Source organism: Strongylocentrotus purpuratus, unplaced genomic scaffold (genome assembly GCF_000002235.5).
Source record: "Strongylocentrotus purpuratus isolate Spur 01 unplaced genomic scaffold, Spur_5.0 spur5_scaffold_11, whole genome shotgun sequence".
In the NCBI taxonomy this organism is placed as follows: domain Eukaryota; kingdom Metazoa; phylum Echinodermata; class Echinoidea; order Camarodonta; family Strongylocentrotidae; genus Strongylocentrotus; species Strongylocentrotus purpuratus.
Genome location: NW_022145596.1, coordinates 13,491,283 through 13,514,062, shown reverse-complemented (window position 1 = coordinate 13,514,062; position 22,780 = coordinate 13,491,283). Strand labels below are relative to the sequence as shown.

Genomic DNA, 22,780 nt, shown 5'->3' with positions numbered 1-22,780 from the left:
TGAAAATAGAAGTGTAAATAAAGAAGACTTAAATTAGGTCTTTAAGACAGCTTAAAAAAGAGAATGCTTCTTCAGAAAAGAAGACATGAAATATTAATATATACTAGTCTTCTTCAGAGTCTGAATCATAAGCTACATTTGTCCGCCTCCACTTCTTTCCTTTGCCTCGTCACCAACGTTTTTTTGACTTGGTTTCTTGACTCAAATCTGCCTCCGAGCTGGTGCCAGGTTCCTTCCTCCTCGCCCTCCTCTTCTTGGGTTTCTTCAGTTCCACGGACGATTCTTCACTTGAGGACACAGTCTCAGATCTCGTCACTCGTTTTCGCTTTGGCTTCTCATCTGAGACATCGTCCGATTCCGATGATGTAAAGTAATCATCAGTTTCAATCTTTCTCCTTCTCCTCTTTTTGTGGTTTTGCCTTTTTTTTTGGAGCTGCCTTGGCCTTCTTGCCTTTCTTTTACTTTGAAGTTTCCTCATCTTCCTCATCCTCGCTAAATGGTGAGATAACCAACAAAGAACGTGATTTCTTGGTGCTCTCATCTTGGCCCTTTCCTTTCTTCTTCTTATCATCTCCTCCATTCATGCCATCCCTACTTCCGCCGCCTCCTGTTCCAATCTGTCTCTCACTTTTAATAAATTCAACATCTTCTTTTGCCTTCTTTTGAGCCTTCCATTTTTTCTTATATAGGTCCCAAGTTGGGTCCTTTCTTTTCGTCTTCTTCTTCTTATCATCTCCTCCATTCTTGCCATCCCTACTTCCGCCGCCTCCTGTTCCAATCTGTCTCTCACCATCATTCCATTCTTCATCTTCTTTTGCCTTCTTTTGAGCCTTCCATTTTTTCTTATATAGGTCCCAAGTTGGGTCCTTTCTTTTCGTCTTCTTCTTCTTATCATCTCCTCCATTCTTGCCATCCCTACTTCCGCCACCTCCTCCTGTTCCAATCTGTCTCTCACCATCATTCCATTCTTCATCTTCTTCTGCCTTCTTTACGGCCTTTTTCTTGCTCCGCTTGGATCTGGCACCACCCACTTCTTCATCCTCATCACCCTTATCATCATCATCGTCATTATCCTCCTCATCACTACAATCTAGCTCATCCATCAGAAGGTTTTCTGCCACTTCCCGGCTATCCCACTCCTCGTTGAGACTCTTCCAACTCACCCCATAACAGCCGTCACTCTCAGCATTAGACTCGTCATCTGAAGAAGAGTCGGAACTGAGAAGCTCCCTGCTCTTGAGGTCTATCTTTGCAGGAGATTTTCGGACCTTCTTTGCTTTCTTAGATGGATTTCCTTCTGATTCAGACTCCTTCTCAACATCAGACTTTTCCTCCCCTCTCTTCGCAACACTCTCTGTTTCACCTTCTTCAGGTTTATCTTGGGCATCAGGTACATTCTCAGAAGCATCATCGCTATCAGTTGCACGGTTACATTTTCTTTTCAAGCCTCTAATGCCCTCGTGCCTTTTCAGTTTCATATCTTCTTCTGAGGCAGAGTCCATCTGTTCTGGTTCACATTTCTTCTTTTTCCTGCTTAATCTTCGTCTTCGGGGCTTGGTATAATTATCATCACTGTTCACATATTTACTCCCAGAAGAATCACTTTCACTTGCTGCAAAGCTATGCCTGCTGCTTCTTGTGACTGTCACTGCTGACAAATCCTTCACTTTCCCAACTTTATCTTCCTTCTCTCCTCCTTCGTCCCAAGAGGATCCTGAAGAAGACTCTCCAGGAATGCCATCAAAACCAGATTCTTCTTCAGGATTACTTGAGTCCTCTCCTGGTCCTTCTCCCCATTTGGCCGTTCCATTCAGTTCCATCTTTTCTGGTTCACATTTCTTTTTTTTTCTGGGCTTGGTATTATTATCAACACCATCACCTTCTGCTGTTTCCATTGCACTCTCCTCCTTTGCCTCGTCTATGCCTGCCAATTCCTCCTTCTCCTGAGTTTTAACCTGTGTCTCTTCCATCTGGGACTTGGACTTCTCCTCAGGCCTTTCACAGTCAACTTGATTGATTCCATCAAGGGCAGAGTCGCTCTTGTGGGCATCGCCGTGGAGCTGCCTCTTCACACATGCCTCAAACTCTTCAAGGGCAGACTTTACCTCACCGATGTGCTTTAGGGACAGGTTCATCTGGAGGTTCTGCATGTCAGGCACCTCTTTCTTGAGTCGCACCAAGCTCCTCATGAACTGAGCCCTATTACTGTTATTCCCTACGAGATACTGAAGGAATTCCTCAGCTATGGTTGCATCCTGCATCTTCTCCTTCTTATTAGGTGCCTTCACTCCCTTTTTCTGTACAGAAACATTTGCCTTCTCTGTCTCCTTCTGCTCTATTTCAAGAGACTGTGCAAGGAGAGCACTGAAGTCGTCAACAAATACTTTAAGGGGGCGAGGATCACACACGTAGCACCTCCACTTCTTCTTTAAGATACGTTTCAATTCGTCTGTTCCCAAGTTGAAAGCGATGCAATCCTTGCAGAATGTCTTGCAGCAGAAGTCACAGCAGGATAGGGAACCGCCTTGCCCACACCAAGCACACTCCTCCTCGATGCCGTCTTCATCCGTCTTCCAGAGACTTTTGTTGTAGAATTCGAAACATCCCTGAAAAGACACAAACATTTAAAGACAAATTTCCAACTGTTACTGATTGAAAGGAATTAATCCATAATAATTGCTGACAATCAATATACAGAGACTTACTCACATTTAAACGTCATCACAATAATCATACTACTGACATCAGAAATTCTTTAGGACAATTTGAGATTTCTATTTGTCTCCCTTTACGTCCTTCTCATCACCCATGAGAATTTCCAATCACATGCATGGCTTGGTTTTCCCCCAAGATATATCTTCCCAAATTTGAAATCCAGTTACAACAAAGAAGTTGAAGAAAAACATATCCTACCACATCTTAAACCACACCAAATACAGAATTGAACAGAAACAAATTCACATTATGGTGTCCTCTACTACACACAAGTGTAATGGGGTAATTTAAATTCCTTTATTTTATTAAATAACAAAGTTACTTTACATCAGAATTGCATTGTGACCTAAACCAGGAAATACGCTCATACTTCAGGTATGAAAATGATTAAAAAAATAAATAAATATAAACTGATATAATCAACGCTTCAAACCATTATTCCAATATACATAATGTTATTCTCATGAATATCCAAAATGGCACTTGTGGTGATCTCTAATATACACGAACGCTCCTAACCATCATAAAAACTTTGGTCCTGATAATATGAACTTTGCTTCTGGCAAGAAAAAAATGACATGTGAACATTTGTGTAAAATCCGATATCTGATCTAAGTTGGAGAAAACATTTCTTTGCCCAAATCACATCACCCCACTCTCCTCACCCCTCCCAATAAACAAAATCATGTGAAAATCACGTCAATATCAAGGTATCGACTTGAGGAGAGTTACGTTCTTCAAACACCTGACATTTACGTAAATGTGTTAATACGTTTATTGCACTAGGGGTGCGTTTATTGGGTCTTGCCACTAGATATGTACATATCGTACCCCACTATCGAACCCCACTATACGAAAGTGATTTGCGGGATGTCGCGTTTATCTTCTCTTCACGATTCAAAATAAAGGCCTTGTGTCTGCGCAGCTGTTTTGACCCGGGAAGCAGACAGTTTCTCGGAGGTCAACTACACACACATGCTTGTACACAACACATGGCGCGCGCAAGCCTCTGAACTGGAAATTAACCTGGGTGGTCCAATTTGTATGTGGGATTCAAAACAGCTTTGCGTTTATCATCTCTCAGAAACGTGATTCTGGCTGTATGTCACACACAAAACACATCTTTTTGCGTTTTTAGATATGCCCATATCTAAAGACCTTTTAAAAAGGCTTTGCGTTTGTGTCAATAAACGCAACCTAGGTCACTTAAAACACACGTACACTAAATCACGCAATCGTCACTGCAATATCACCGTTATAATAACGTGATTATCCCTATCTTGGAGACCATGGTTTGTAAACCCAATACTCCCGTGTTTGTTTGGTTATGAAATTACATCTTCATAAACGAAATTATCGCGTCACAGAAACACGTGAAGCGTTAGTGATAGTTTTAGTCAAAATATCTGCGTGAAATTCATGTGAATATTACGAGGCTGACTTGAGATGAATCATATGTTCTTCATTCACGTGAAGCTTACGTCGAAGAGGAAATATGTTATTGTAACCCGCGTTCAACCCAATAATTACGCAAATGTTACACAATAAATGAACCAAAATAATGACGTTTTCATCCCGTTTTCTGAACATCGTGTTTTGGATCTTACGTCCAGGTGCGCTTGAAGCAGTTTGGGATTAGAGGGGGTGGGGGAGGGGGGGTAGGTGCGAGACTAGTTGAGACTGGTCCGGTTCATGAACCAGTTAATGCCAACTGGTAACCCTGGAAATTGAAATGGGCTAAATGATCCATTTGATCCAGGCCAGTTAGAATTCAACTGGTCTAGCTGAGCAATTAGAACCATTTGGTAAAACTTCCAACCAGTTGAGCGGCAACAACACTTCAATACTGGTACGTCTGTATTTCCAATGTAAAGGCATTGGTAATAAGTAGACTTACATAATTTAATTAATCAAATTTTTTTCATATACTTGTATTTTATTGAAATTATTTTAGTTCATAGTTAATGTTTCACTTATTCATGTTTAATTAAATGTAATTTATACGAAGTAGCGAAATGTCCTAATAACTGGTAATTTATATTTGTAGTATTTTCAAAATGAATTGCGTATAAATAAATCATCAGTAATTAAGAAATATGCTGTAAATTCAGATAAATTGTTTAAAAAAAAATAGATCTGCACGCACCCCATATTCAATATGCAAATTAATTGGTGTCAGCTGGTTCAACTGGAAATATGCCTGTAGCGTATAACTTGCCAATCGGACTGACTGCACTTCAATAAATAGCGACAATTTCAAGCATGATGCGATACCGTTCACAAAAGGCGATTCAACAACATTGGGCTTGTCTGGAAATACTAAATATTGATCGCAATCAGAAAGATGACTTTTCCCAAAATTGAGAATCATTTGCAGCTAAATTACTACGCCCCCAATCGGCAGACTAAAAATTCAATCAAAAAACCATCGCTACTGACGTCATAACTCGATCGTCAGGCAAAACAAAAAATGTCCTTACAAAACACAGATTAGTATCTTACATTCCGGCCCCTAAATGTGAAGATTACTGAACATTTACTTCTCTAATCTCTTCTTATTCTCAACCTGGACTTACAGGTATATATTTTATCCAAAATTCCAAAGGAATCCCAAAATTTAAAACATAGCTATCTATCTATACTGAATGCCTTCATACACCAATTAACAAATAATCTAATTTACATTAATGTTGATGAACACCTAAGCAACCAAACAGCTTTCTTTGCAAACGAAAAAGAAAAAAGTTGTTCATGTCTAGATTTCCTTGTTACAACACCAAAAAGGACTACAATTTCCTTTTCAAATAAACTTACAACAAAGTTGGTTGCCATACTCCCTGTATCAATGTATAACATGCTTCAATAACTTAACTTTATAAATTCCCACATTAAAATATAAAAACCAAAATTTCACTTTGAAAAATCTCTGTTGGCAACTGTTACCACTACAACTACTTCTTTCAATCCCATACAAACTAAAGGAGAAATCTTGTTATGTGTCACCCAATAAAAGGAAATATTGATTCTGTAATCAACACTATGTACGATTTCACAGATACTGTTTGAAACTGAATTGAATTCACATACCAATTCCAGTACACATATAGTCATGTTGTTGTACCCAATTATATCTTCACAAGACATCATCTGCTAGAAAATATAAACTTTCCTAGTCAACATTTCCAAGTCCCTACATAGACAAATGCATAATCTGCATATACCATTTCAATCTTTCTATCCACAATCTGCATATATGACATTATCGATCCTGGTATTACATATTCTACCAAATAGCCAATGCCATGTAATTTGGTTGTCATGGAAACAGTAATAAATGACATATCATCAACACGTATAACTGATTTGAATGTATTCTGCAACTTTTAGCTTTCTCCTCTGGAAATGAACCTAATATAGAATACATATATATACAAAATGCATTCATCATATGAATATAAAGGAAAATCACATTTACCATTTCTAATGAATATAGAGTTTGTTTAGAAGGTTGAAAAACAAAAACATTTACTTTCCAATATCATGCTAACATAAATTACACCATGTCAGTCTTGCATTATGGTATAATCCATTTTCTTCAAAAATCTTGTTCTTTGACATTCTCTGAGTTATTAGAGGATCAGAATAATATGTATTTCCTCTTATGACTAAATATCAACTTTGTCTTGCAACATATTTTCTTGCTTAGAACTTCTTCTGAAACGCTGAACTTTCCTCAAATTTCTTGTAAAAGTCTCTAAAAATTCTCTGAAAGTTGCTCAAATGTTGACACTCTTGTCCATGATGCTGAAGCACAAAAATTCCTCAATTTCTCGACTGATCAATGTTACTCTAATACGCGAAAAAGGATCGATGTCAGTTCCACTTTCTGGTTTTAAGAACACAAAACACAAATACCTCTACAATTGGCACGGGACAGCGCTAGGCTTGACCCCTCATCTTAGAAACACAGAAATGTCTCCAAGAATCTGCCTCCAAATTAAATAGAGCTTTGTAACTGGTCTCCCCTCAGTACGCTGGTTCAGGTCTTCACTTCACACTGTCGATCGAAGCCTTTCTCTTCTGGCCATGTCTGAAGGACTCTTCCCAAAGGCCAAACATTGCGGTGTGAGTGCTCGTCGACCACCAGTACCAAATTGTAAACCTGGATGATGAGGGAGGTATCGACATGTTACATCACCTGGTTGACAATCTTGCTCTTCCATCTCCTCTGCATAACCTTCTGTGTACTTGTAGTGCAGAGCGTCATCTCTACCTAGCTTCCTTCTAAGACTCCACAACTTGTGTTCTGCTAGTGCTACCAATCGGTTGTCTGTCAAGCTAGGTCGTTTCTCCTTGAAGGGTATGTGAAACTGGTACTGTTCCATCTCTTTGCACTTCCCTTCATTCTGTATGTCAAGAGCCTTTCTGTCCTTCACCGACATTCCTTTATTGTCTGGAATAGCAGCAGCAGGGCCATGCAAGGACAACAGTTCATCTTCTCCCTTTCCTCTACGAACCTCTAAGGGCATCAGAGCAAATGGCACATCTTGCCATATCAGGAGTCCCGCTTCTTGTCTGCAGGCAAATGGTAGATCCAGACCCTTTAAGTGCTGCCATCCTTCTAAGTCTAGCATACTGGCCATGTGGTCGCTCAGTATGTCTGTCTTCCTGTTGGTGAAAACCTTCTGAAGCTTCACTCTTTCTGTCATGATAACTGTGTCGACCATAAGACTGACAACTAGAGTCTGGATCCTTCCATCAGGATGGTCCAAGGTTGTTATGGAAAGTATGCGCTCTTCCTCCTGTACTGACACTTTCCTTGCTAGGCTCTCTGTGCAGAAGGAAGTGGTTGAACCAGAGTCCAGTAGAGCGTAGGTACGAACACATCTATCTCCATCTGCTGCCTGAACATGCACTGGACCAATGGGAAATACACATCGCATACCGGCCCCTATGGCGATTCCATAACTTGCTTCTGACCCAGTTAGTACGGAGCCATTCTGTTCTGTGGTTTCACTCTGGTTCGTGGTGGTTACATACTTCAAGGGCTCTCCATGCTGGGAGAAGTCCTTGTCTGTTACAGTAGCGCTGACCATGTTGGGTTGCAACTCTGAGGGCTGTCTCTGCTGGTAGACAGCCTTCTCTAAGTCTGTAGCCATGCTGGGCTCCGTCGTCAAGGCCCCTTTTCGTTGAGAGACATCTTCATCTGCAGAAGCAGTCATGCTCTCTCCATGCTGGGAGAAGTCCTTGTCTGTAGTGCTGACCCTGTTAGGTTGCACCTGTGAGGGCTGTCTCTGCTGGTAGACTGCCTTCTCTAAATCTGTAGCCATACTGGGCTCCGTCGTCAAGGCCCCTCTTCGTTGAGAGACATCTTCATCTGCAGCAGCAGTCATGCTCTCTCCGTGCTGGGAGAAGTCCTTGTCTGTAGTGCTGACCCTGTTAGGTTGCACCTGTGAGGGTTGTCTCTGCTGGTAGACAGCCTTCTCTAAATCTATAGCCATGCTGGGCTCCGTCGTCAAGGCCCCTCTTTGTTGGGAGACATCTTCATCTGCAGCAGCAGTCATGCTCTCTCCATGCTGGGAGAAGTCCTTGTCTGTAGTGCTGATCCTGTTAGGTTGCACCTGTGAGGGTTGTCTCTGCTGGTAGACAGCCTTCTCTAAATCTGTAGCCATGCTGGGCTCCGTCGTCAAGGCCCCTTTTCGTTGAGAGACATCTTCATCTGCAGAAGCAGTCATGCTCTCTCCATGCTGGGAGAAGTCCTTGTCTGTAGTGCTGACCCTGTTAGGTTGCACCTGTGAGGGCTGTCTCTGCTGGTAGACTGCCTTCTCTAAATCTGTAGCCATGCTGGGCTCCGTCGTCAAGGCCCCTCTTCGTTGAGAGACATCTTCATCTGCAGCAGCAGTCATGCTCTCTCCGTGCTGGGAGAAGTCCTTGTCTGTAGTGCTGACCCTGTTAGGTTGCACCTGTGAGGGTTGTCTCTGCTGGTAGACAGCCTTCTCTAAATCTATAGCCATGCTGGGCTCCGTCGTCAAGGCCCCTCTTTGTTGGGAGACATCTTCATCTGCAGCAGCAGTCATGCTCTCTCCATGCTGGGAGAAGTCCTTGTCTGTAGTGCTGACCCTGTTAGGTTGCACCTGTGAGGGTTGTCTCTGCTGGTAGACAGCCTTCTCTAAATCTGTAGCCATGCTGGGCTCCGTCATCAAGGCCCCTCTTTGTTGGGAGACATCTTTATCTACAGCAGCAGTCATGCTCTCTCCATGCTGGGAGAAAACCTCTTCCTCAGCTCTTGCCATGCTGAGTCTTGTCTGTAGCTCAAGCTTACACCTTCTATGCTTCAGCTTGAACTCCTCCAGTTCAAGAGCTTGTTGTTCGTTGAGAGCTGCTGCCTGGGCTGCCAAGGCCGCTCTCTTTACCATTGCTTTGACTCTAGCTCTGGAGGTACTGCTTGTGCTGCTCTTGCCAGTCTGGCTTGCTGAATCCCCGGGCTTGACGGACTCTTGATGGGACATATCGCTCATGTTGACTTAAAGCACTGTTGTTGAACTTAATGTAGCGTATAACTTGCCAATCGGACTGACTGCACTTCAATAAATAGCGACAATTTCAAGCATGATGCGATACCGTTCACAAAAGGCGATTCAACAACATTGGGCTTGTCTGGAAATACTAAATATTGATCGCAATCAGAAAGATGACTTTTCCCAAAATTGAGAATCATTTGCAGCTAAATTACTACGCCCCCAATCGGCAGACTAAAAATTCAATCAAAAAACCATCGCTACTGACGTCATAACTCGATCGTCAGGCAAAACAAAAAATGTCCTTACAAAACACAGATTAGTATCTTACAATGCCAAAAGTCAGTCATTAACTGGTGCAACTGGAAATATGCACACAGACCAGTTATCAACGTGTGCAATGAAAAGATGCCAACAGTCAGTTATCAACTGGTGAAAATAGAAATATGCCAACTGTCACAGGATTATCACCATGGAACTTAGATGGTAACTGTGAAACCATCAAGACACCCAAGAATAACTCATTTTTCACACCTGGAAATCACAGAATACCCAGCTTATAATAATAATCCGTTTGAGTCACGAGATCATCACCGCGGAACTGCTGGCAACTTTGACTACCATTTAAATAGGTGTTTTAAGACACCTAATAATGACTAATTTTTCACACCTAAATATCACGGATTCACAGCTTAGATTAGTAATCAGTTTTAGCTACGTGAAAATCACCAAGAAAGTTATGGTAACTTTGAAACCATTTAAAAAGGTGTTTTAAGACACCTAATAATTACTAATTTTTCAAACCTAAAAGTCACGTATGCCCAGCTTAGATTAATAATCCGTTTGAGTCACGAGATCATCACCGCGGAACTGCTGGCAACTTTGACTACCATTTAAATAGGTGTTTTAAGACACCTAATAATTACTAATTTAAATAGGTGTTTTAAGACACCTAATAATTACTAATTTTCACACCTAAATATCACGGATTCACAGCTTAGATTAGTAATCAGTTTTGGCTACGTGATCATCACCAAGAAAGTTATGGTAACTTTGAAACCATTTAAAAAGGTGTTTTAAGACACCTAATAATTACTAATTTTTCACACCTAACAGTCACGTATGCCCAGCTTAGATTAATAATCCGTTTGAGTCACGAGATCATCACCGCACGACTTATGGCAACTTTGACTACCATTTAAAAAGGTGTTTTAAGACACTAATTTTTCACACCTTAATATCATGGATTCACAGCTTAGATTAGTAATCAGCTTGAGCCACGTGATCATAACCAAGAAAGTTATGGTAACTTTTAAACCATTTAAAGAGGTGTGTAACACACCTCAGAATTACTTATTTAATATAACCAGAGATTCACGGACAGAACAATAAGACGATTAGCCGGTGTAAGTAACGTGATTATTACCATCAACCTTGGATAACCTGTGAAACCAATCGATAAAGGTGCTTACAAGACCAAATAATTACGTATTTATTACCACCATCGGTTAACGGACAAAAAACTTGTTGCTTGGTCAAGTGGTTATTTGGTCATAAACACTTGATTTACAGAGGTAAGTGGAATCACGTTACTCCAGTCGCGTGATAAATTGGTGGTTTTTAGGTTAGATGAAAACGTGAACAGGAGTACCTTTCTTGTTTAAATGAAGGTGTCAATAACGTTTAAATCTAGTTCAAAAGGCACCATACTTTAAAATCACTTAAAATACACTCCCAAAAGAGGTTACTTTTTAGTGTTTTGTTTATTGGGCTCCCTCAAATCACATTTAAGCTTCCCAAATAAGTAGATAATTTAATTTGATTTATCAAATGACAAATTAATTAGATATCATACCTTACAGATTACCACACTCAGAACTGGGTGACGGAAGAAGGATTTTCTGTCAAACAGGTTGACTATGATGCCGCATACCGTACACAACACAGATTTGACAGTTGGGGGTGCATCTGCAAATGACGGAATCCATTAATAACTGAAGAGTAAGTTATAGAGTAAGGGACAATTCTGGATTTATTGTGTATGCAAATATTCATGAGGCTATAATCAATATTTGAAGACATAAAATTCATGGTTTAATAATTTTTCTCTCTAGTAATCAGTGGCGTAACTTCTCAAATAACAGATGAATTACAAAGAGGGGGGGAAAAAATCAGTAAGTGGGCAAGTCCAAGTTGTTTTTTTCTCACATGATACTGACCACGTTACAGATTTCAGTACTTGATGGTTGTTGATAAGCCTACCAAAAGCTTGGATCAGACTAAACATCAAACAAATGATACTTTCAAATTCAAAATCAATTAATTAAGTTCTCTGTACCACAATCCTTGGTCATGTATGGAACACCAAACAAAATATAGTCCTTGGCCTTGACTACCTATTTGAATACGAGGGAAAGGAGCGGTTTCTTACTCTTATTGTTAGAATCTTTTCTTTTGCGTGGACTCTGTTTTCTTAATTCCTTGCTCTTGTACCCATCTTGCTCTCCATCCGGTGCTGCCTCTGGCGGGACGATGACTGTACCTGAGGTTAGAGGAAAATATATTTTTAAACTAGAACAGACTTTTTCTTTCTTATGATATAAGTTTTGCTTGGTGATATCAATCATACACTCATAAAAACAAGGAATTCATGCAGATAAAGAAATTGCAATGATTTCAATGTTAACCTAATAATGTTTAGGTCTTATCTCCCAGAATACACACCAAGGCTGTAAAGAGAACTTTTTCATTTTGAAGGAACCTATGTAACAAAACTTTCATATATAATACAGTATAATGTTGTCTGAAACAGTTGAAAACAAACGACACTTGAAAGTGCAGTGGCAGATTACAAACCTAAAGTTGTTTTGTTAGTTCTGAATTCTGGATATTGGTACTGCCGTAAGATGTATCTGGCCGACTGTTTGATGTACAAAGGAGGGGTGAATGGGTATGGAGGGTATTTCAGAACATGCCTACAGCACAGAAAATGAAAATAGTAGTAAACCGTAATGGCAACATGCAGGCACAAAGATGTATACCGGTACAGGGATGTGCATTTGAAGAGGACGACTATAAATACATTGCCTAGGAAATTGCTACCATGTAAACTTGACGGTAAAGTCATATTCTCAGTACACATTCTCCATCACCTTTTGCGAAAAATCACTAACGTAATGAAACTGGTCAATTCATACATTGTAACAATACCATATGTGAAATATAACTGCCATAATTAATGCTATATAATTTAATGGAGAAAAAAAAAAATTAAAACTAGATAGATCTTTGACTGCTCGACTGCACGCAGTCGAAAATGATGCCTCCGCCATTGAGCGATTTTACAAACAAAAACAGAAGCAATTTTTAAAATTCAAGTTCAAGTTGTGATCCATTAACAGTTTCTCAGAATATCATGATGACAAGCTATTTTTCATATACCGGTATATGTATGACCCTTTGATCTTTGACCTCATGACCCTAAAATCTAATCAGTTCATGAATTGGCTCTGCAAGATACATACATGTCCTGAGGTTGATAGTATCCATCTGTCGGTTCTAATGATGCGTTCGATCACAAGCTATTTTTTTATACATAATGAGCCCCATGACCTTTGACCATTGACCTCATGACCCTATAAAATCTAATCAGTTCATTGGCTCTGCAAGATATATACATGTCTTGAGTTTGATGGTAATGCGTCCATCGGTTCTAATGATAATGCGTTCGATCACAAGCTATTTTGCATACACAATAAGCCCCATGTCCTTTGACCTTTGACCTCATGACCCCAAAATCTAATCAGTTCATTGGCTCTGCAAGATATAAACATGTCCTGAGTTTGATGGTAATCTGTCCATCGGTTATAATGATAATGTGATCACAAGCTATATTTGCATACATAATGAGCCCTGTGACCTTTGACCTCGTGACCCCAAATCTAATCAGTTCATTAGCTCTGCAAGATGCATTATGACCAAAGTTTGACAGGAATCCATCAATCGGTTCTTGAGATAACGCGATCACGAGAACGGGACATACGTATGAACGGAAGGACAACCTGAAAACATAATGCCTCTGGCTACTTCGTTGCGGAGGCATAACATTTTCAAGGAATGATAATAATAATAAGAGGAAAAATTAGCTCAATTATATAGCGCAGCTACCTGGCAATCCCAAAATCTGATCATATTTCTCCCTATATGGTGATGCATAAGTTCTATTGAGTTCACAGGTCAACAGCTTGAAATAGTTATTGATATGGTGATAATTAAGGTTTGAAGAAGAAAACATATCTAATTTCATGTACATTGAATTGCTGACTTTTGACTCTCTTAACCCCAAATCTCAAACAATTTGTCGAATTATGTGATACATACTAATACCATGTTTGAAATTCATGGCTCAAATCATTCTTGAGACAATGTGATAATGTGGCTGAAATTTCATGTAAATTGACATCTTTGACATTTGACCTGCTTATGACATAATTATGATACATAATGTTTGAAGCTCATATACCTCTGTTGCTTGAGATATCATGATAATGAGGCTTATATCTGTAATTTCATAAATTAACCTCTATGACGTACTTAATAACTCTAAAATCTACCGTAATCAAATGGTGTTTTATGGTGATAAGTCCTATCACCGTGTTTGAAGTTCATACCTGAAATGGGGCCTGTCCCAGTCTTCTCTTTCTTAGGTTTGTCGATGGGAGTACGGGAATGGGACGGTTGGTTGATGAAGATGTCTTGTACAGACTCTGATAAGCCGCTGTCAGAAGACACACTATGGCTGGCGACGCCTGGTTTCCTCCTGCAGAGATCAGTTTTATCGGTTTAGAACTTACTACTGAAATAGAACAGATCAGAACCTCTGACCTTTTTATACAATGTCATGAAACACACTAACATCACAATTTGAAATTATAATATATTTTCAACAGCGCGGCCGTGATCTGGCAAAACAATGTATGTCTGTTTTGGTACTTCCAAGATATCAGAGACTTTCAACTTTCCAGTTAAAAGTGTTCTTATTTTTCTAAAGTTGAATCATTTTCCAAGATATATTGTCTACATGTAGCGGATAATATTCTTTTACCATGCAGGGTAGAATTATTCAATAAAACACTTTTTTTCTCAATCTATCAATGATTTTGTAGAGATACCTTGTTTTGCCAGACTTACCCTGCATCTTTGACGTAATTTGGCAAAACAATGTATGTCGTTATGCAAGCTCCATGCCGCTACGCTGTGATCTGGCAAAACAACGTATGTCGTTATGCGCACTGCGCTGTCAAAACGACTCTTAAGCTCTTAAGCTATGATCACAATTCAGAGCGGCGACCGACCGATTAGTAGCCTGCTCGGTCGCTGCTGGAATTTAGGCATTGCCCAACGATTTTTGGAGAAGTCAAGCAGGCTGTAGAGCCCCAGCGATGCCTGGGCGATGCCCTGTCGATTTCCCGTTGGTTGCCGGTCGATTTTAGGTCAAAACTGGGCGAAACCGGGGAGCTTCTCCGAGCGGCGTCCCGGCAGTGACCAACTGATGACCCACCGGCCACCAGCTGATTTTAAAATAAGTGCCTGGCAACCAGCCGGTGATCGGCGGGGCTCCAAAATATGCTCTGTGCCCGGGTGTTCGTCGCCCGGGCACCGACCTAATTGAGCGTTCGTAGTTGAGTGATTTAGGTCAAAAATCAAAGCTGCTAGGTCAGGCTGTCGGCCGATTTTGGACTCACCGCCCAGTGACCGACTTATCACCCCACGCTAAAAACCTCAGCAGCGACCGAGTGATGCCCTATATAAAAACAAGCAGTGCCCGGGCGGCCGTCGCTCGGTGCCCGGGTGAAATTTGCTCAAAACTCGCCGCCAGACCGCCGACCAGGCTACTTTTAGGTGCTGTGACCATAGTTTAACCGGGACGTAAATATTTTGGCAAAACAACGTAAGTCGACATACGTTGTTCTGCCAGATTATTTGGATAAAAATGGGAAAATTTATGAACTTTAGATATGAATCTAAATCGATTTGAAAACTGAAATTTTGACAAATTTTGACTGACATGGTTCAAAATGGTTTTAAAATCTCACTTAATCGAAATAGATTATTTGCCTGCTTATACCTATAGGCCTACAGGTTGTCTGGACACTTGATTTTAACCAGCTTTAGGTAGGCTACAAATAATAATGTCGATCATAAGGAGCGATTTTTGAACAATTTTCTTTTGAGCCTATAGGTAAACGGGATGTGCCGCTCTAAGTAATGGGTGACTTTTTTGCCAAAAATCCCTAAACATGGGGTATGGTTCAAGGGCCGAAAAATCCCTTTCCATGGGATATGATGTTGTAATTTCACTCTTTAGACTGGATGCCAATTTTGTCGGTAAGATACACAATTTTTGTGTGGATGAAACCCTCCCCCCCCCCCCTGATAATAGGTACCCTTTTCTACCAAAATGACCCTTAAAATCAGGTACAGGTTTGGTGGCTTCAACGCCACAGCTCCGTCTGAACCAAATCTGCCAAGTGCCCCCCCCCCTCAGCAATTGGTAAAAGCTTAATTATAATTACTCATTTATCCCTTTGATCATTTATTTGATGAAAGGTCAGTCAGTACAGGTAAAATTCGAAGACATTAGGATTGTGATTTTGTTTCATCCAACCCCCACCCGGCATACCTCATCATCATCATAGGCCTACACCGACGCGTAATTCTGCTAGTATGTTTAACTCTTAAGCTGCCCCCATGCAATTCACCCAGTGCTAATCCCTATTGTGCCAGCCACTAATCTCCTGTGTGCCAAGTTAATTTAGGGTTGGTTCAAATGCGTGTAGTTTAAAATTGTTACTATGTTTGATCCACTATAACATCTCATCTGTATATTGTATTTTAAAAAATTGTACGTTAAAGTTGTAGGAAATTTAACCCTCTTTCTGTTGATACCAATATCATTTCATGAATCTGTAATTTTGGTAAAGTAAATAAGCACAATCAGTGAGTTGTCAAACCAATCCGTTGTCTCATTTCCCGAACACAATCTGAGGGGCCATGATCAAAACTGATAAATTTGATGATAAAATATCGCAATTTTCTCAGGAAAATCCAATGTAACGGTATATGTGAAGCACGCAAAATCAAAACAACAATAAACCCCCTCCACAAATACATGTAAGCATTCATGCGTGTGCGCAATGCGCATCGCACAATAGGCATAAACAATTAGCGTGTGTACTTATGCACGAAAATGTGTCCGGGGCACGCGAGCGAATGAGAGTTTATGTGTGCATGGCAAGTCAACAGAAACCCGATTATGTGAGCGTGGCACGCCAGCGCATGCACAGAACAGTGTTCTTGGCACGATAAGAGTTAAAAGGGCTAATAAAAAAAATGTTCATCCTTCCTTCTCTTTATACTTACATAGCTTTCTGTTGTCCTTTCTCCTTTTCTGCACTTCCAGGTACTGGAGTAACATTGCTTCGTATTGCAGTACGAATGGGTGCTGTCCTCTCTGGCGACGATTCACGACCATGACTCTGTCCCTCGCCATGACGTCTAAATAAATGTCTTTTGAGGTCATGGCTGCACTTGGTTGTGTAGAAGCAATGGGTGCAGCTGTGTCTTTTACGTGCTTTGGGCATGATGTACGAGTCAGATATTCCTACATAAGGGAGAAAAAGAAGAAACAATGGAAAAAATAATCCTTGTGGAAATGAGGTATGCAGAGTCAGCAAAAAATCATCTCAGTTCAATACGGATGATTCACAATCCACAGCGCCATCTAGTGACACCAGTGCTTAGTCGATTTTCATGTGATGCGTTATGGGAAAAAGTCAACAAAAATATTCGCTAGGGGACTGTTTTATACCCTATAGGAGATAAGGGGATCTAATCATTTTTTGTTGTGGAAGGTTTGAATAGCTTATATATTTGGGGAGAAATTTTGTAATAATTCATAAAAAATATATCGACCCTACTGCATTTTGGTCATTTTGTCCGCTTTTTGGCAAAAATTGACAATTATTATCATAGTCACTTTAATTTAGTCAGGGGTAATTTTTCCAATCATTATTATCAGCAAAGGAGATTTGATGGGCCTATTCTATATAAAAATGTGCTCTGATGCCATGAAATGTGGTTAAATTGACCCCCAACAACAACAATCTTAAGGTAATTTCGGTCAGTTTTTGGCAAAAAATTCAACATTTGTATTGATGTTTGTCAAAAATCAGGTAATATCTTCAATCAGAATCAATCAATCCCAATTCCGCAATATAAAAATGTGCGCTGATATCAAGACAATTATTAATCTCATTAAAACTAGAAATATCGCACTCTGTATTGCCACGCAATGCGAATGTATCCCCCGGCAGTGGCAGCGATTTTGCGTCATCCTCATGTTCGAAGGAGGCGGACAAAGATCCCCTCTCCCCTCCCTGAAACAAAAGGATAACGTAGACATATAGAAGTTTTAGCACGGTATACGCCTTCGAAAATAAAAAATCTGTACTCTTAACAGGCGTTCGCACATGCAGCGGCAGTGTAACTGGCAGTACGCGGTATAAATCTGTACAAAAAAGCGAATAAAAATTCGCTGCTCAATCACGCAACCCTTCAACGCACGCAATATGTGAACTCTCACATTGCGGCACATGATAAAACAAGTTTAATTTGGCTTACCAGTAGGCAACAACAAAAAACAACAACAACAACAACAACAAAATTTTGAAGAAAAAAAGAATATTCCGGATTTTGGGGTCCTAAAAATCCAGAAAAACAGAATATTCCGGACTATTCGTAAGGGTTGGCAGGTATGCGTAGAGATCGCAACTATATAGTGACTCAGACGACTGTCAAGACTAGGAGCAGCATCATCATAACATTTGTGTGTAGATTAGTTGATTAATAATGCATCTCTGTAGAAAAGTTTGTGCGTGTGTTTTTGTCTGTCTGCATGGCTGTCTTTGTTCAAAACACTATTAAATTCCTCACCCAGCAACTTGGCGCAAGTGAGATCTGGCAGTCTTGTAAAGATTGTCTGACGTTCAGTCATGAATGCAGAGATTCAAATGAAAATGGTACCTAAATGTACCAGGAGGATAACTCTATCAAGACATATCATGAAACCCATGATTAAATATTCAAACAATACAACTTTTAAAAAGTGGGACATTTTATCTGACTCACTCAGGGGGGGGGGGGGGGGGGGATCAACCAAGCTGGAAAGGACACCAAGTATTTTGTGAATAATATTTTAAAGAAACCTTGAACCACCATGAGTTTGGTGTCATATGAAAGAAAATTAAGTTATCTACTTGTTGATACCTATTTCAATGAGATTAGGGTTAATTAACATCGCAAATTTAAGTAAAAAACATGATTTATGGTGATTTTTTGGAAATATTGAATTTTTATCAAAAAACATTATTTTCAATACATCAAAATTGGAGAAGTGGATTGTTTCATAACTTTCCAGAAATTTGCTTATGTACAAAGACAATATCCTGTGTGAGGGATAGGTTTATATATCTTTTCAGTAAAAAGTTATAGCAATCCAAAATTATTGATTTGATTTCCACAAAAACAGCATTTTTGCCCACATGCGTATTAACTGTATGCATAATACGTGCATTAGTGTATTAAGGACCTGTTTGGTGTGTTTACATCAAGTTTTAAAGATAACTTTTAACTAAAACCTCTAATCACCATGTATTTGGTGTCAAAAGATGGATAATTAAAATACCTTCATCCTGATATCAGTTTCAATGAGTAAAGTAGTGTGTAAAATATAAATTTTGAGCCAAAAATGTGCTGTATCGTATATACGGTATTCCTCTGATTTTGGCCAGTATCTCGGTATATTAACTGGACAAAAGTGATTAGACATTTAGTAGTGCAGAAAGGTCAAAGGATTTGGAGCGCTGAGTGCAATTGATAAGTTCCTCTCTGTACTCTGGGATGTTTCAGGAAATGTGGACATTGGCAGTTAGGGGCGGGGTACATCATCACAAGGAAAAGGGGCATTTATTACAAGTGGAAGGGGTAGTTCTTACAAAGTAAAAGAGGCACTTGTCCTATGTAAATGGGGCACTTTGGGGGTAACTGAAAAAGTGTGGGGGGGATATTGTGCAATGTGTATCATCAAGATACGGCAAGTTCAGATCTAGCGTAGATTAATTGTTGTATAGTGTGTACACCATATACCAACGACAGTAGCGCATTGCGTCGCGCTGGCCAGCTGGCCGGCCGCGCCCATAGGAGCTGCATTGCACTGTCTGGACTTGGTATGCACTGGAGGAAAGGCTTACGCTGATTGGATGGAAGTCACAACACAGAGACAAGAAGAGAAAAAAAGGTAGAGCGAGACAGAGATATTATTATATCTAGCATTATTCTAAAACTATGGCAGTGTCAAATTATGTCAGGCATAATGCTATAAATTGATCTGATATCTAGAATATTTGAAACACACTAAATAAGGGGTTTTCAGCCATAAAAAGTGGAAGGGGGGGCGGAAGGCCATTCCAGCCCTTAACCAGGCTGCGCTAAAGGCCATCCCCTCCCCCCCCCCCTCCCCCTCCCCCATTTCCAATGCCAGTGAATTAATTCAAACAAACATGTTTATACCTTCTGGTATTTCTACATTGAGTGAACTGTCAACCGCATTTGGTTCCTTCTTCTTCTTCAGCTGATAAACAGAGGTGATATTGACCCCCGTCAGAGCACACATTGCCGTCTTGCTACCTATACCAGCAGATTCTGACAACCCGTTGCTGTTAACGTTGAAGCGCACAAACTTCTTCTTTTTGGAGTCACCTTTTGGGGTGGGGCCTATCCTGGTCTTCTCTTTCTTAGGTTTGTCAAAGGTAGTACAGGAATGGGAGGGTTGGTTGATGAAGGTGTTTGGTAAGGACTCTGATGAGTTGCTGTCAGAAGACATTGGCTTCCTCCTGCAGAAATTAATTTGTTTAAATTCAAAATGATCAGTTTTATCTGTAGAACTTACTCCTGAACTGGAACAGATCTGAAGTGGCCAAACCTCCTTACTTTTCATACAATGTCATGAAAGTAAACCCAGGCATTTCTTTCTTTCTTTTTCTTCAGTTTTCAAAGTTCAATCTTTAGAAGCAAGTTAAGCATTGCTTGAAAATGCATGGGTGAGTTTCATTAATGAAAACTAGAATGCTTTAAAGAGAAGGTTAAGTTCTGGGAAAGGTGGAAAATAATTTGTAAGCTTTTTCATTCTTTTTATGCGAGTGTGGAAGTTTATTATAGAAAATGTGTCCCTGAAAAAGGATGGCTCTTAAAAGGCCCTCACATTCAAAATATGACAAGAAACAGCTAAAGGTTGTGGACCACACTTAAATAAGTACCGTATGCAACATGTTTGTGTAGTCCCATATAGACATTTCTGTGCGCAGTGCATGTGCCTTTTAGCAAGCGTGAGCAAAATTCACAATGATTCCAAAAACAGTAGGCTATATACCAAGAATTATTTCCAGTCGCTTCCACACAGTTTCTTTCACAATGCATTTGCATTATCAGACTCAGCTTATCTTTAAAAGCAATTATAGTAATAAACAATACATGCAGGAAATGGTTGAGGGGATGAAGATTTTGGGCATCCACATCCAATCTATCTTAAAATGGGACGAAAAGGTTGATAACGCGCTCAAAAGGCTAATAATAAAATGTTCATCCTTCCCTTTCTTTATACTTACATAGCTTTCTGTTGTCCTTTCTCCTTTTCTGCACTTCCAGGCACTGGAGTAATAATGCTTTGTAGTGCTGGACGAATGGGTGCTGTCCTCTCTGGCAACGATTCACGATCATGACTCTGTCCCTCTCCATGACATGTAGAAAAATGTCTTTTGAGGTCATGGCTGCGCTCGCTTATGTAGAAGCACTGGGTGCAACTGTATGCTCTACGTGCTTTGGGCATGATGTACCAGTCGGATATTCCTACATAAGGGAGAAAAAGAAGAAACAATGGAAAACATAATCCTTATATGGAAATGAGGTATGCAGAGTCAGCAATAAATCATCTCAGTTCATTCATGTGATGTAGTATATGCCTATTACTGTTTGTCGATTGGCCATCAACAAAATTTTTTATGTATTTATTATTAATGCTTAAATTCCCAGAATTCCCTACGATTTGAGCATGAAAATGAGAACAAATGGCGGTTGTACGAACTGCAACTTTTAACTTATTCAATATGAAACTTTCTTGTTTTAAGTGAATTTCTCTTATATAATAGAAGTTTTTCAAGTATATCTCAGTTAACCTGAAAATCTTCAGGCGAACATTGACATCGAATTGATACCATATGATACCAAGAAAAGTAAGTATATAAAGATCCATTTTGTGTGAATTTAATCTCAGAAATGATTGTGATGTGTTCGTCATGGCAGTCACAGACTCTTTGCATTCTCACAACGTATTATTACCCCCTATCCCATATCCCCTTTTCTTTTGTCTGACCAAAGAATATTAGCTGATTGAATGAACTCTAATTTAAGTCGTCGATGGTAATATTTTTAGAAACAATCAGAAGTTTACCGTAGATTATATCATTTGAGCACATCTCGCTTGATTATCGATGATAATCAGTGGTAGATGTGGACTTGTTACAGAGACTGCGCAAATGGCTCATTGCTAGTTCAAGCCGATGAGATCTCGTCGAGCGGATTACGATTTTTATGTTGCCAATGCTAGCAGGCGGTAACAACCACCAAGAAGTGACTGCGTTTTCTGAGCTGGCGTGGCTATAACTTTGCATACAGTGCTAAATCTAGACCATGAGTGGCCAACCTTTTAAAGCTCGCAGGCCACAGCTAACGATTGGCATAACTTGGTGGGATGTAGGTAGTCTTCTCTCCCCCCCCCCCCCCCATACACACATACTCATGCAATACGTGTACACACCTGCAATTTGCAAACATATTTCTTGATCGATTCATAACATTTTTATATTTATAATCGTACTGCGTGCAGAAATTACAAACTGAAATGAACACGGCAAGTGATCTTAATGTATTACCTTTAATGTAATGAGAGGAAATTGGAGGAGTTTTGTATCAACCATGTAACGAATATATTGTGAATGATGAAAACAAATTATGGAAATAGATATTGCTGTGTGTAAATGTTTTACCCCATTTCATCGCTGCTATGCGGACCGCATTTCATTTATCATCTTTTTTTATAATTATTTTTCCAATGCTCCGCGGGCCGCAGGTTGGCCATCTATGATCTAGACTATAGACTAGTATAATCTAGATCTAACACTGAAGTCTAAACAGCATTTATCCGCACATCAATAATGGAATCCTGTAACTTGAATCGTGCTATGTACATGTACATTCTAATTACAAAATGACTGAATAAATGTCTGGTTTAGGAAGATCTATGTGGAAGTTAACCAATGGCAATGTTGATTTTTAAAGAGGAGGCAGGGGGCACAACCCTTATGTGCCCCTTTTTTTTCTTCAGATGTGGCATTGCCAGTGGCATAGACGTAGTCACCTACCAATGGGCAATT

General features: G+C 39.9%; 1 protein-coding gene across 3 annotated transcripts; it reads right to left on the bottom strand.

The window, feature by feature from the left end:
- Positions 1 to 452: 452 nt before the first annotated feature.
- LOC593921 (transcriptional regulator ATRX) lies at positions 453 to 21,192 on the bottom strand. Of its 3 annotated transcripts, XM_030980693.1 has the most exons (7): positions 20,957 to 21,192; positions 19,863 to 20,185; positions 16,656 to 16,896; positions 13,904 to 14,052; positions 11,665 to 11,775; positions 11,089 to 11,201; positions 453 to 2,606 (listed from the first exon to the last, which is right to left on the bottom strand). In XM_030980693.1, exons 1-7 carry the CDS (start codon positions 21,175 to 21,177, stop codon positions 459 to 461), a joined length of 3,306 nt encoding a protein of 1,101 aa, XP_030836553.1. In that variant the 5' UTR covers positions 21,178 to 21,192; the 3' UTR covers positions 453 to 458. The 3 variants fall into 3 exon arrangements, with proteins under 3 accessions (XP_030836553.1, XP_011678767.2, XP_030836554.1); XM_011680465.2 differs by lacking the exon at positions 19,863 to 20,185 and having other exon boundaries at positions 20,957 to 21,044; XM_030980694.1 differs by lacking the exons at positions 16,656 to 16,896; positions 19,863 to 20,185.
- Positions 21,193 to 22,780: the final 1,588 nt, after the last annotated feature.

Excerpts from the sequence above, each read along its gene's own strand:
- LOC593921 (XM_030980693.1), bottom strand. The coding sequence starts at position 21,177 with ATGCCCAAAGCACGTAGAGCATACAGTTGCACCCAGTGCTTCTACATA. Across the intron at positions 20,186-20,956 it reads AAAGGACAACAGAAAGCTAT|GAGGAAGCCAATGTCTTCTG; the intron begins GTAAGTATAAAG and ends TAATTTCTGCAG. Across the intron at positions 11,776-13,903 it reads TGGGACAGGCCCCATTTCAG|GTACAGTCATCGTCCCGCCA; the intron begins GTATGAACTTCA and ends CTCTAACCTCAG.